Source organism: Pongo pygmaeus, chromosome 16 (genome assembly GCF_028885625.2).
Source record: "Pongo pygmaeus isolate AG05252 chromosome 16, NHGRI_mPonPyg2-v2.0_pri, whole genome shotgun sequence".
Taxonomy (NCBI): Eukaryota; Metazoa; Chordata; class Mammalia; order Primates; family Hominidae; genus Pongo; species Pongo pygmaeus.
The window spans coordinates 84,917,675-84,931,459 of record NC_072389.2 but is presented as its reverse complement, the minus strand read 5'-3'; the positions used below and the strand labels follow the sequence as shown (position 1 = coordinate 84,931,459).

At 49.7% G+C, this 13,785-nt stretch overlaps 1 protein-coding gene across 5 annotated transcripts in view; it reads left to right on the top strand.

The window, feature by feature from the left end:
- RASGRF1 (Ras protein specific guanine nucleotide releasing factor 1) overlaps window positions 1-13,785 on the top strand; it is a 130,000-nt gene that overhangs the window by 100,450 nt on the left and 15,765 nt on the right. For 2 of the 5 annotated variants that reach the window (XM_054451592.2, XM_054451594.2), the window contains exons 22-24: window positions 168-252; window positions 5,156-5,353; window positions 9,669-9,748. In XM_054451592.2, coding sequence (XP_054307567.1) covers window positions 168-252; window positions 5,156-5,353; window positions 9,669-9,748 — 363 coding nt within the window. Of the gene's footprint in view, window positions 1-167; window positions 253-5,155; window positions 5,354-7,538; window positions 9,749-13,785 lie in introns of those variants that run through there. The other 3 variants (XM_054451593.2, XM_054451595.2, XM_054451591.2) reach the window with 2 other exon arrangements.

Sequence of the window (13,785 nt, the reverse complement as noted above, 5' to 3'; positions counted from 1 at the left end):
CTGGACTTGAGCCCAGGGTTCCTTCCTTCCAGGGCTCTGCAGAAAATTGTTCCCCTGGAAATGACAGCCTCAAAAAGCCAAAAAATAAAATAAAAAGCATGGAGCAATGAAATCAGCAAGGCAAACCTCTCACCCCCTCCACCTGGGTCTCCCCTTACTTCCTACAGGGAGTTCTTCGGACAAGGATGGATGAAACTGGAAAAGAATGAAAGGACCCCTTATATCATGAAAACCACTAAGCACTTCAATGACGTGAGTATGGATGGGAGCGCCTCTCTCACTGGGGTTTTTCTTTGGCAAGATGCTGAAGAGGCTGGGTAGAGAATGGGCTATACACCTGGCTGGAACCAGACTCCTGGGTCCTCTCCAGCCCTGCCACCCCTTGCCATGTGGCCTTGGGCTGGTTGCCTCACCTCGGTCTCAGTCTCTTCTCCTATTAAGTGGGGCTGACCCTGAAATAGTCACGGGAGGATTAACTGGGTGGTCATCTAAAGACATTCAGCCCAGCATTGGCTCACTGTGAGCCCTCACCCAGAACTTGTGATTCCTAAGAGGGGTTACTCCTCCGAGCGGGTTTTTGGGGAGTCTGTGGCAAAGAGAACAGTAGGGAATGAAGGACTAGAAGGAAAGGAATGAAGACCTTGCTATGCTTCCTATTTTTTAACCTCATCTCGGTATTAGCAGCAGGCAATATTTGGCTGGACAATGGCAGACAGCTTCTCTCTAATTCATACATTACCCAGAACCCTCGGAATCTCCTAATGTTTTGGCTGTTTCAGCTACTCTGGCAGTGATGTCCTACTCGCTGCTCCTCTTCTTGCCTTTCCTGTGGTAAGATGGTCTTTTGGGATAACATTAAAGAGAATATTTAATTCTCTTTAATGTTAGGAGGCCACAGTGCTGAGCAAATGTTTAATTAAACATTCTCTTTAATGTTAGGAGGCCACAGTGCTGAGCGAGACTAAGGCTCCTAAATCTCCCTGGCTAGGATCAGGATGGCCCAATATCCAGCTCCTCCAGCCCCCTCCTCTAGACCTCCCAGCCCCAGCTTTCCTGGGGAAGAACTGTTGAGATGGGACCAAGCACTGGACCTGCAAGCTGGCCTGGCATAAGCAGCTCAAAAGGCCTGGACTAATTCTGATTAGCACACTAAGTTCAGACGGGTGCATCACACACCCCCAGCTCCCAGAATCCCTTCTCAGAGGAACATGGGAGCAACAGAGAACTGGGGGGCAGACAGGTCCCAGAGCCTTCTGAGGCACAATTCACGTCCACAGGGAGCATTTGCAAAGTTCTTTAATAAGAATATCCACTGCCCCCTAACCGGGTGCCTACCTTGTGCCTAGCACTGAGCTTTTTGTGCATAGTAATCTCATTGAAAGCTCACATCAACTAAAAGATGGGAGCTGTCCTCACATTTTTAGATACAAAGAAACCAAGGCTCCGGAAGGGCAAATGCTGAGGTCTCCTAACCAGTGTGTGGTAGCTCATGGCTTCCATTGCTACACAGTGCAAATCAGCTGTGTGAGAAACAAACAAACAAAAAAAAACTCCCTCCCAGCAACTTCCCCACATCTGTGCAAGTTCCAACCCCTGAACCACAGAGCCGGGTCCACTCCCAGCCTCGTGACAGCCCTGAGAACAGTTGCACTCAGCATCCTCATTCTTCTGAGTTTAATCATCAACACGAGGAAAGAGCCTTTGAGGGCCGGTGGTGGGAGCACATGATTCCACTTGCCCTGACCGCCTTGGCCAGGGCCGCATCCTACCAACCCCAGCCCCCAGCACACCATATCCTGGGAGGATCCTCAGCAGCCTGGAAGAAACAAGAAAGACCCAAGGATTGCAGCTCAGGGAAGGAGCCCTTTGGGGCCTCCTAGGCCTGGGCACCCAGTGGTTCCTGCAGTGAGCACAGCAGCAGAAAGGAGACTCATGTGCCTCTCAGGAGAGAAAGAGGGACAGAGACCAAGCCTCAGGAAACGTAACCTGACAGAGGCCTGATCTGACCACATCTTACAGAACCAGGCAACAAATCACTGTCCCCCCCTTCCCCATCCCACTGTGTGCCCAGGAGTCGAGCAAGTGACAGACAAGAATATGAAGTGAGCATTCATTGAGTGTTCACCACATGCTAGACACTGTGCTTCAAAAGCATCATCTCATTTAATCCTGCCATTCCCACTTTGTGGATGAAGAAACTGAGGCTCGAGGAGGGGAAATTTCATCCCCAGCATTACACAGCAGAGTACAATTTTGAACGCACATGGTCTACTTCAGAAGCTGCCCTTGTAACGACCTGGCATTTGGCCATCTCTGTTCAAATCCACCATTTGGTTCTGATACACAGGATGTGTGCCGGCACAACAATGATTTTCCTCGTCTCTCCTTGGCACAGTTCTATTTGCTGTTTTCTGGTCCTTTTGCCTTTAATTTCTTTGTCCTCTTAACTGGTACTGGCCAGGATCTTCAGGACCATGGCCAAGCTGGGGTACTGGGGTAAGGCAAGCAAGGTTCCCAGAGAGCAAAATCTAAGGAGCTACTCGCCCTTCTGCACTTGTACCCCACACCTCGCCTGCCTCACCCTAGTCCAGTCTCTCTCCAGGGCAGCATGGAATGGACATGGTGATCATGTGTCTCCTTCTTGGGTTTTTTGTGGGTTTTTTTTTTTTTTTTTTTTAAAGACACAGTCTCCCTCTGTCGCCCAGGCTGGAGTGCAGTAGTACAATCTCGGCTCACTGCAACCTCCACCTCCTGGGTTCAAGTGATTATCATGCCTCAGCCTCCTGAGTAGCTGGGATTACAGGTGCACACCACTGCACCCAGGTAATTTTTGTATTTTTAGTAGAGACAGGGTTTCACCATGTTGCCCAGGCTGGTCTCGAACTCCTGACCTCAGGTGATCCACCCACCTCAGCTCCCAAAGTACTGGAATTACAGGTGTGAGCCACTGCACTTGGCCACCTTCTTGGTTTTAAAGGAGATGTTTCTAGTATTCCCCCATGTGGAATGATGTTTGTTCCTTTGCCAGGTTTTTTTAAAATTATCTTTTATTCCTTGGGTGCTAATGGATTTAACCATGAATAAATACAGAATTTTATCAAATATTTCTTTCTGCATCCATGGAGATGGTCATATGGTTTTTCTCCCTTACTCTGTTGATATAGTAAATGACAATTATACTTTTTTTCTAATATTCAATCATCCTTGCATTCCAGGGACAAACCCAATGTGGTCATGGTATATTAAACAAACGGGTGTGTAATTTTCCTTTCTTATATTATCCATCTCTGGTCTCAGTATCAAGGTAATACTGGCTTCATAGAATAAACTGGAAGATATTCCTTTTATCCTTCTTCTCTGGAAGATTTGACTGACCTATTTATTTCAAAAATTAGTATAACTTTTATATAAAATTCTTTTTAAGTTCCATGTTCTCTTGATGGAAAAAAATTTTAACTACTACTTCAATTTAAGAGGTATAATACATGTACTACTTTGTGTTATTATCCTTCCTGATTCTCTTAAGTAGTAGTTCCATTCTTAAGTAGTTTTACAATTCATTTTTCTTGATGAGCATCCTTTAGAAATTGTTTTTGAGAAGGTTTCTTAGCGATAAAGCCCTGTAATTTTTAATTCATCTGTAAATGTCCTTTTATCGCCTTTTTTTAAAAGTAGTAGTTTTTTTTTAACTTTTTATTTTAAAATAATTAAACAGTCACAAAGGCCGGGCGCGGTGGCTCACACCTGTAATCCCAACACTTTGGGAGGTCAAGGCTGGCAGATCACTTGAGGTCAGGAGTTCGAGACCAGCCTGGCCAACATGGTAAAACCCCATCTCTACTAAAAATACAAAACTTAGCATGGTGGTGTGTGCCTGTAATCCCAGCTACTTGGGAGGTTGTGGTAGGAGAATCGCTTGAACCCAGTAAGTGGAGGTTGAAGTGAGCCAAGATGATACCACTGCACTCCAACCTGGCGACAGAACAAGACTCTGTCTCAAAAAAGAAAAAAAAGAGTCTTAGAAAGTTGCAAAAGAATGTACCGGAAAGCCCACTGCTTCCTGCTGTTCCAGCTCCTTGCTATTCTAATTCCCTGATGTTCTAGCCCCAGCCTCTCACCCCCATCCCCGGCTGCTCCACGTCCAACCTGCATTTGATTTGTTCATGTGTGTGTCATGTTTGGCCAGGTGATGGAGTCCTTGAAGATATCTTCTACTGTGTATGTGAGACCAGCAGTGCTTCAAAGTGTGTCCTGTCCAAGCTCTAGTTGTGTGATGGGGGATTCCCTCAGAATTTGGCCCCTTTTAACTGTTTATTCTTCCAGATGAACTTTGGAATTACTTTGTCTATAATTATTTTTCTAGAGAAAGCTCTCGTTGGTATTTGGTTTTTTGTTTGTTTGTTTGTTTTCGGGTTTTTTTTGTTTTGTTTTTTTTTGAGGTGGAGTCTTGCTCTGTCGCCCAGGCTGGAGTGCAGTGGTGTGATCTCGGCTCACTGAAACATCCACCTCCTGGGTTCAGGTGATTTTCCTGCCTCAGCTTTTCGAGTAGCTGAGATTACAGGCATGCGCCATCACGCCCAGCTAATTTTTGTGTGTGTGTACTTTTTGTAGAGACGGGGTTTCACCATGTTGGTCAGGCTGGTCTCGAACTCCTGACTTCAAATGATTCGCCTGCCTCGGCCTCCCAAAGTGCTGGGATTACAGGTGTGAGCCACCGCGCCTGGCCTGAGTGTTTTATTGGATTACATTAAGCACATGTATTAGTTGTCAGAAAAATGACATATTTACATTCCTATTTGGGAATTTGATCTCTTTCTCTGTTATTCAAGCCTTTTATATCCTTTGGTGACCTGTTTTTTCCATCCTACATAGTTCTCATTAAGTTCCTAGGTATTTACAAATTCCCATTGTTATTTGGAAGGTTGTATTTTTGTTGTATTTTCTAATTGGTTATTGCTAATGTATATATAAACTTTTCATTTTTGTATATTGAACCTTTAGCCAGCAACCCTAGCAAGCTCTGTTAGTTGTTCTTGTAGTTTTCCAATTCCTTCTTGGATTTTCAAACAGGCAATCATAAATGCAAATAGTGATCATTTATCATCTTTGCAATACTTACTCCTCTTTTTCCCTGTCTTATTGCATTGGCTTAAAGATCAGTAACTTGATTGCTTCAGAAATCATCCGCAATGAGGACATCAACGCCAGGGTGAGCGCCATTGAGAAGTGGGTGGCCGTGGCTGACATATGCCGCTGCCTCCACAACTACAATGCCGTGCTGGAGATCACCTCGTCCATGAACCGCAGTGCAATCTTCCGGCTCAAAAAGACGTGGCTCAAAGTCTCTAAGCAGGTGCGGGCAGGAGGCTGGCACCACTGCCTCCCTGGGGCTGGATTGGGGCTGGGGCAGGAAGACCAGTGGGCTGGCCACTGGGCATCCACAAGTGGGCAAAGGACTGGGCTGAGGTCTGACACTCCCAGGTAAAACAGAGAATCACTTCCCCTATATCACCTGGGACCAGATAGCAGGCCCACAGATGTGGCAGTGAGACTGTGGACTGTAATTCCCACTTGAGTAATTAATACCTCAAAGTGGAAAGAATGTGATGGTGATTATTGGTCCCAACACTTTTCTTCTGGAGTTGGGGCAAGAGTGGTGGCTTTATGGGGATCTGCAGGGCAGCTAAGACAGTGGTCAGATGACCCTTCCATCGGAGGACCCTTCCATCAGATGATCCTGCAAGCCCCTTCCCAGGATTCTAATTTCACCTGCGTTTCTGGCTATAGAGAGTTAGCTGCTCCCTGGAACCTGTTGGCTAGTTGATCACCTTAAATGTGGGCTCGATCCCTCTTCACTCAGAACATGAATCTGAAAAGCCATAAACATAAAACATGAACATAAAACCATAAGATAGATTCTTCCTCAGGAATAAAGTTGTCTGCATTGGGGTCAGGAGGGACCAGCGCTCCTTATAGGAGAGGATAATGAGGCACTTGGACCACTTCCTTGGTGCACTTGGTGGATGCCCCCACCCCAGCCTGCATGTGTGCAGGAGGCCTGACAAGCACCCCCAGTAGACAGGGCAAGCCCCCAAGCACGATCCCTTGGCAGCAGTGTCTGTCATCCTAACGCTGGGTGGGCTGTGCGGGACCCAGTGGCTCCAAGGAACCTGTCTCATCTGGACCACTCTGGACTTGCATACTGTGTCCCCCTCATTGTTCTCTTTATCACCTGCTCCTCACTGCCCTCCTCATGTCAATGGCAGGTCATGATTCCACCCACCAAGCAGGCGGCATGCCCATAATCCTCCCTACTTAGCAGCCAAACTCATCTGGGACATCTCTGCTACCCTTCCCTCACCTTCTGGTCACTCCAGCCCCTGATGACAGCAGGACTACAGAACATGCAGGGACACCCCATTACAACCCAGTGGGATTGGGCCTCTTGCTTCTTGGCACACAGAGATGCCAGGATTAGGGCCAAGGACCATGAAAGAGATGCTACTCTTGTTTGCGGGCTCCAGGAAAGAGCAGAGCTCAGGAGCACAGGAGCTCAGAGCTGCAGACACATGGTACATGCTGTCATGAACTCCTGGAGGCAAGTGTTGAGCAAGGCTCTGCAGAACCTCCAAGTCACCCAACCTCATTTGGCTTGTCAAGGTTCAGGCAGGTCCCTTGCCACAGTCTGGGGGCCCATTCCAGGTAAATCTCTCTCTCCTTCTCCTTTGTTCTTGGGAATGACGTCATCTTTTCCAGAGGCCCTGCAGACCAGGCTTCAGTTTCCCACCCCACTTAGGCTTCCTGGAACCCACACTCCTCGCATTTCTTGGTCTCGCTCTCCTGCATCGCCCTCCTCATGGAGTTGGGAGGGAATGAGTTTGGCCATCCTGAAATCTTCTGTTCTCTGCAGACAGTGCAAATCAAGGACAGTCAGTGGTCAGGGCATGTGATTCAGCCTGTGTTCTAGGATGTCATTCCGGACCTAGGGTCAGCTGGCCTGGTCCAAAAATCAAAAATGCCTTTGGCACCGCATGAGGTCTCCACCCTCTATGCAGTCTGGACCCAGCTGTCTTGTGCAGCCCCCAGCCATGTAAGAGTTGTGTGTCTGCACAGCACCTGGCCCCAGAAGCTTCTGGGAGTTCCTGGCCGTGGCCTGCTCGGCATCTGCCAGGGGCAGTTCATTATCTCTCTACAGGCGTCCCATGGACACTGGAGACCCTCTGAAATGGCCACGTTTCTTAGATGGCCTGAACTGTATACTGGCCTGAGCTAGTATTGCCTGAGCTTAGATGGCCTGAACCTCAGCAGCCAGTTTTTACTGCTCACTTAAATGTGCTCACCATAGCAGGAAAGCATTATGTCCAAGTCTGGTTCAGCCCCTGGCAAGCGTCAGGCAGTTGGATTCCATTTGGGACTTTTCATTTCCCCTTTCTTCTTTTAACCCCTCTCCCCATCCTCTTTGAAAAAACAAAACAACAACAACAGAAAAACAAAAACAAAAACCCAAGAGATGATCTGATGATGATGCTCTTCCATAGGACGGTACAATGACTAATGTGGATTTGTGTGTCACCTCTCCTGCGGATGGCTGTACTTTAGTGGACACAAAAGCCTCGCCTTGGCTAACAATAGATTTTGGCCTCTCTGGGAGGGAACATTCTTGGCCAGCCAGAAGTCCTCTGCTTGGTGAACAGGAAGTGATGGAATTTAGGAGACCACAAAATCATCTTTTTCCTGACACTGACTCCAAGGCTCCTTGCTTGGTCCCTGCTTTCAATCCCATATTCCAAGAGCCCCCCATTTCTGCCTGCTGGTGTCCACACTCTAACAGAGACACCCAAGATCCCAGAGGCTTGGTATCCCATGGAGCATCAAAGGATAGAAGCTCCTGGCCCAGCTAGAAGATACTTGAACTGCTGCAACTTGGAACATACTTTTTAAGCAGCCGCTGAGAAAACTCTGTGGCTTCCCAGGCCGCAGAGCTCCTTGCTGGAGAGAGCATGACAACCCAAAGAGGAGCGTCCATACACAGCAAGCATGGGGATGTGGAGGAAGTTAAAAATGTGCCCAGCTCAGAGCCACAAATTGGTTCCAGAATATCTTCACAGCCTCAGGGTATGGTGACACTTCATCTAGAACTGCATGGCCACCGGGACCTCCTGATCAAGCTTCTGTGTCTCCCACAGTTCTAGAGTATCTGAGCTAGTATTGCCTTAGGGAACACCTGGACTTACCCTCCTATTTTCCAGATGGGGACACTGAGGCCCAGAAAGGCAAGAGGAGTGGTGATTTGCCAGTCGGCATGCTAAGGGTAGGTGACAGAGGCTGAGGAGGCCCTAGGTTTCCTGACTCAGCCCCCGCCTCTGACCTCAAGCCGTATCAGGTCATTCCTCTGCAGGTGGATGGAGAAGAAGAGGAAGGAGGGTGCAGCTCTGGAAAGGGGCAAGTGCAAGAGGGAAGCTGAGACTCTGGAACGGAGGTGGGCCGGGGCATCCAGCCTTTGCCAGTCATCGGACAGCAGACATCTCAAGTGAAAGCAGAATCATCTGCCTTGACTCCATGTGGTGTGTGCTATTCTGTTGCATGTCTCTTTCGCCAGATCCAGAACACAGTTGTGCTCTGAACAGGATTAGTCCACACCAGGTGGCGAGGCTTTTTCTGCTTGTTGATAAGGCACAGAACTGAATGGTACGCTCAGCCCTTCTTTCCCCTTGAAGAGCACACACAGATCTCCTCCTGTCAGAATGGAGACTTAGATTGTCCTTTTCAGTAGACAAATTTCTCAGCAGAAATCTGACCCTAAGATTGGGCGTGTGCTTGGCCTCCGGGGCCCGTGTCCCCTCCAGGCTGACTAGGGCTCTGGTGGTGCGACGTACCGCTGTGCTCCCGCGGTTTCTCAGCCACATTCTGAATCTTGAGGAACAGAGCTGCAAAGGAAGTCTCTAACCTATCTCACCATTTTATCAATGAGGGAGCTGAGGACCCCTGAGGGAAAGGGCCTTCCCTCAGGCTACACAGGGAAAGGTGCACAAAGCCAGGCTTGACCCAGGGTGCTCCGTGGGTCAGACAAACTCCAGCCACCGAAACTCTGCTCCAGCCTGATGTGTGCGCTGGGCCTGGCGGGGTCGCTTGGCAAAGCCATTTGCTGTGGAGCTTCCTCTTCTCCAGCCAGGCCTTTTCTTTTCTGATGATCAGTTCGTCTCCCATCTTTTTTCTTGATTCTTAAATTTGGGTGGTGTTTCTGCTGTGGAAAGGGGAACGTGTGAAATGAGGGTCACATCCTTTGGGTCTAGTTCATGAGAAAGATCAGGAAAATGAAAAATCTGCCATTTCCTGCTCTGAGCGCAGGCTCCTGGGAGTCACCCACCAAGTCCTTCTAAACTGCCCAGGTCTCAGGATCCTGCAGCATTTCCAAGGGCCAAATCCACACTCAGGTCCCTCACACCCACTTCCTTGCTTCTGACAGATGTGTGAGCACAGGCACACTCAACAAGGACCCGTGCCCAACTCCTGGGGAGTTCAGGGGCAAGGTGCCCAAACACAGGAGGCCCCCAGATCCCAAGGGAACGCAATTCTGGAGCCCTGGCGGGCAGCATGTTGGAGTGTGGGCCTGATCCCCGGGCCTTGGCGTGTGCTGTGTGTTAGTAAATGCTTCTGATTCCTTCTAGACTAAAGCTTTGATTGATAAGCTCCAAAAGCTTGTGTCATCTGAGGGCAGATTTAAGAATCTCAGAGAAGCTCTGAAAAAGTAAGTGTGTGTTGTTTTATTTTTAAAATCATAGACCTGCATTGCAGAGGCATTCACGCACCACCCCCAGCCAGAGCAGGAGGTCTGTCTGTCTGTTCGTCTGTCTACCCACAAGACCCCTAGATTTCCTGGACCCCAGTGGTGGAGTCCTCCATGGTCTGCCAGAGAAACTCCAAAGTTTGCTAGCATTTCCTGGGAGAAGCACAGGAATAATGCTGGGATCCCTGAAAGCGTAGTAGCTGTGATGATAATAGTAGTGGTGCCAGATTTCTCGATTCTAAAATGCACGTTTTCTTTTCACATTTTAATAATTCTGACATCAGGAGACGTCTTAACGTCAGTTTTGTTTATTTAACACGATTGTGTTTCCTTTTTCACTCAAGAATTCATCATCAAAATGTTTGCATTTTATAAACAATGGCATCTTGGAATCAAAAAAATACAGTTTTACAATAATCATACTTAAAGTTTGTAAAGCACTTGCCTAGACATTGTGCATTTAACACCATCAACATTGCCCATAAGGTGGGGTCCTCAGCCTCAGCACCCTTGCTATTTTGACCAGGATGATCCTTTGTTGAGGGGGACTGTCATGTGCATTGTAGAATCTTTAGCAGCATCTCTGGCCTCTACCTGTGAGATGCTAATGGCACCCCTCCAAGTTGTGATGACGAAAACTGTCTCCAGACATTGCCAAATGTCCACTAGGGGGCAAAATCCTCCCCACTTGACAACCATCAAGATAAGGTTGCTTCCCACATCCTGTTCTTCCAGACAAAGAAACTGAAGAGCTAGTGGCTGGTCCAAGGCCACATGGATGGTCCAAGGCCATGTGGCCATGGCCTAGCACCAGGACTGGTCCAGGCTGGCCTCCAGAGCTTGGCAAGTTTTGCCCTGGGCTCCAGACGAGCTCTCCCAGGGAAGCAGTGATTCAGCCCATCTGCACACACTGTGGCCGCGCGCTCACATGAAATGGGGGCTTGCTTCTGTCACTCTCATTAGGTGCTTACTCAGGCTTCTGCACTAGTCTCAACCCTCCTTTCCTCGAGTGAGTGTCCCTTCCTCTCCTTGCCTGACTGGCTACTCGCCAGACCTTGGAGAGACCCTGGGAGATCCCTGGGGTCCCGGTTCCCCATATAGCTCAGGAAGTCTCTCCCCGCTTCCTGGTGTTCCCATGATCACGGCTGATGCAGGGACCACCAGAGTTTACTACCCCCAGACCCTAAGGATGGGGCCAGCAAAAACCTCCAGCCCTTGACAGTGGCTTTGACGGATTGCTCACCCCTCTGCCAGCCTCGTCTGCCTCCTCTTTGCATTCTCTTCCTGCCGCATTTGGTCTGTCCTTCGCCAGCTCTGTGTGCCGTTGCCTTGACCATCTCCACTTTGTTTGTGTCCTCAGACAGATGTTGCACCCATCTGTGCTGTCCGGCCGTCTCTCTTCTGCCTGGGCTCCCGAGAGCCCCTGTGGACTGTGCTTGTGGGGAGCTGCCCCCCTCCGTGCATTCACCAACTTGTCCGTCCGTCCGCCCCCAGGGCACCACTCCATCCACCTCCTCACATAGCTGGCTTCCTCGTCTGCCACCGCCACCACCGCTGCCTCCACTGCCTCTGGGGCCCCCCATTCTGTCTGAGTCCCCAACCTGACCGTCTTCCCTCTTTCAGGTGGCCTACGGGCCCGTGTAAGTGTCTCTCCCACATTCCCCTGCTCCCTGCAGCACAGGGCAGAGGTGGCCTGCGGGCCTCTGGGAGCTAAGAGCTTTATGCAAACCGGATTCTGGACTTACAGAGACATAGGCAGGGCACACAGAGGAGGGAGGGACTGGGGAAGCCTGGAGTAAATGCTTCCCGCACCCCCTCTCCTGAGGCTCTAAGGTTTTCACAAAGAGCGATGTTGCATGAATACTGAGCATCTGTTTCACTAGGCAGGGGACAGGGGCAAGAGGAGCGAGGTGGCAGTCCATGGGCATAGCCAATGACCTCCCCAGACAAGGAGTCCTGCTATGGGCCTCACCATGTTGGTCTGCAGCCCATTCATACGTCCCAGGCATCTTTTTTAGCTTTTCATTAAAATATTCAATGTCGGGCTAGGCACAGTGGCTCATGCCTGTAAACCCAGCACTTTAGGAGGCCGAGGTGGGCAGATCACTAGAGGTCAGGAGCTAGAAACCAACCTGGCCAACCTGGCAAAACCCTGTCTCTACTGAAAATACAAAAATTAGCCAGGCATGGTGGCACATGCCTATAATCCCAGCTATTTGGGAGGCTGAAGCACAAGAATCGCTTGAGCCCAGGAGGCAGAAGTTGCAGTGAGCCGAGATCGTGCCACTGCACTCCAGCCTGGGTGACAGAGCAAGACTGTCTCGAAAAAGAAAAAAAGAAAAAATATCCAATTTCTGCCAGCATCCAGGCTGCAGAATGGCCTTATTGCCTTTCCCAGCCAAGACTTCACCGCCAAACGCCCCCCCAGCCACTCTCTTAAATGTCCCTTGCCCTACCTACAACAGCCCTAACTATGTGTGCCCCTTCAGTCCCTGCCAGATGCCCTGAGAGTGGCCTCATCTCCCCTTCTCATTCCCTAAGCGTGCATCCTGGCAAAGTCCCATGACTGTTCCCCACTCCCAACCTCCCAGCAGTCAGAACCTTCCCACAGCTCCAGGCAACAAGAATTTGGTTGAGAACTGAATTTAGCAGTAAAATGTGGTAACCAGCTCTTTTGGGGCCGATTCCAGTTTTGACTACCCTGTCTAATCTCAACTGAGCACACACTTGCATATCTGCACCTTTTGTGTTTAATTTGAATAGGAAGCCCTTGATTTAGAGGAACACGGGGGACAGGCTGTTATTGTAGGCTGCTGCAGTGAAAGCCTTTCCCCCTTGTTCCCCTGAATTAAGGATGGGAACAGCCATGGAGGAGCGTGTCAGCTAGCTGACTGCCAGGCCGGGGTGAGAATCAACTTATCTACATAGATATGATGAGCCCAAAGGCTGAGTTCTAGAGTCTCAGGGGTTCCAGCAAAGCCAAATATCTATCTCTATCTTTATTCTCTGCCTGTAACCACAGAGCAGTGTAGCAACCCAGTGGTAAAATGGGACTTTCCACCCCCATCCCATCGCAGTTTTGTGTTTCAAAGACTACTTACCTGATCACCCTGCACCTCGTGCCAGAACCTTGGACCCTGGCCCCAGGGGATTCAGCCCACACAGCCCAGCCTCAAGGGCCCTCACGCCCTCCCTGAATGCCCTTCCCCAGGCCTCAAGATGGGAGAGAGGAGATCCCCAACCACAGCTGGCAGAAACTTGTAAGAAAGAGTAGCCCATCCCACAGCCAGGACAGTACAGGGAAGAGAGAAGTTGGAGAGAAGGAGGAAGGAGAGACGGACTCAGTGCTTGTCTCGGGTCGGTTTCCTGGAGTTTGGTGTAGAGCATGGGCAGCTGCCTCTTGCCAGCAGCAGCTGGTCCCCCATAATCTCCCTTATTCCGTTTAACATCATCAGGACAGTCCTGGTGGAAAGAAACATCCAGTTTGGGGGCTCCAAACAACCACAGACAAGGCCAGGTGTCACCAGCATGGGAGTGCCACAGCGAGGCCTTGCCCAGAAACCAGAAGCAGCTTTCAGGCTAGGGGTGGGACACTTTCCTCTCTGCTCCCTAAAATGCTAGCTGCAGGCCCGTGAGGGCTCTGCCAGAAGAGGAAGCCACCCCTGTATCGGCTCTGCTCGATAGGCCCTTCCAAGGGCAAGGCTGGACCTCACCTGAGAGAGGCCAAAAGGCCCATATGGAAGGTTCAGGACTGGCCTGTTGTTGGGTGTCTTGCCTACAGGAAGCCCCAACATGCTTCCCTTTTCATTCAGAGGCTCGGTGTGGCTCAGTCCCCATGCCGTGTGTCCCTGTGGGGCCCTCCAGCACTCCTCTGTCCCACTCTGGCAACTCCACACATTTGCCTACATGGCTCTGGATTTCGGATGTGTGTGTGTGTGTGTATGTGTGTGTGTGTTTGATTTCGGATGTGTGTGTGTGTATGTGTGTGTGTGTTTGAT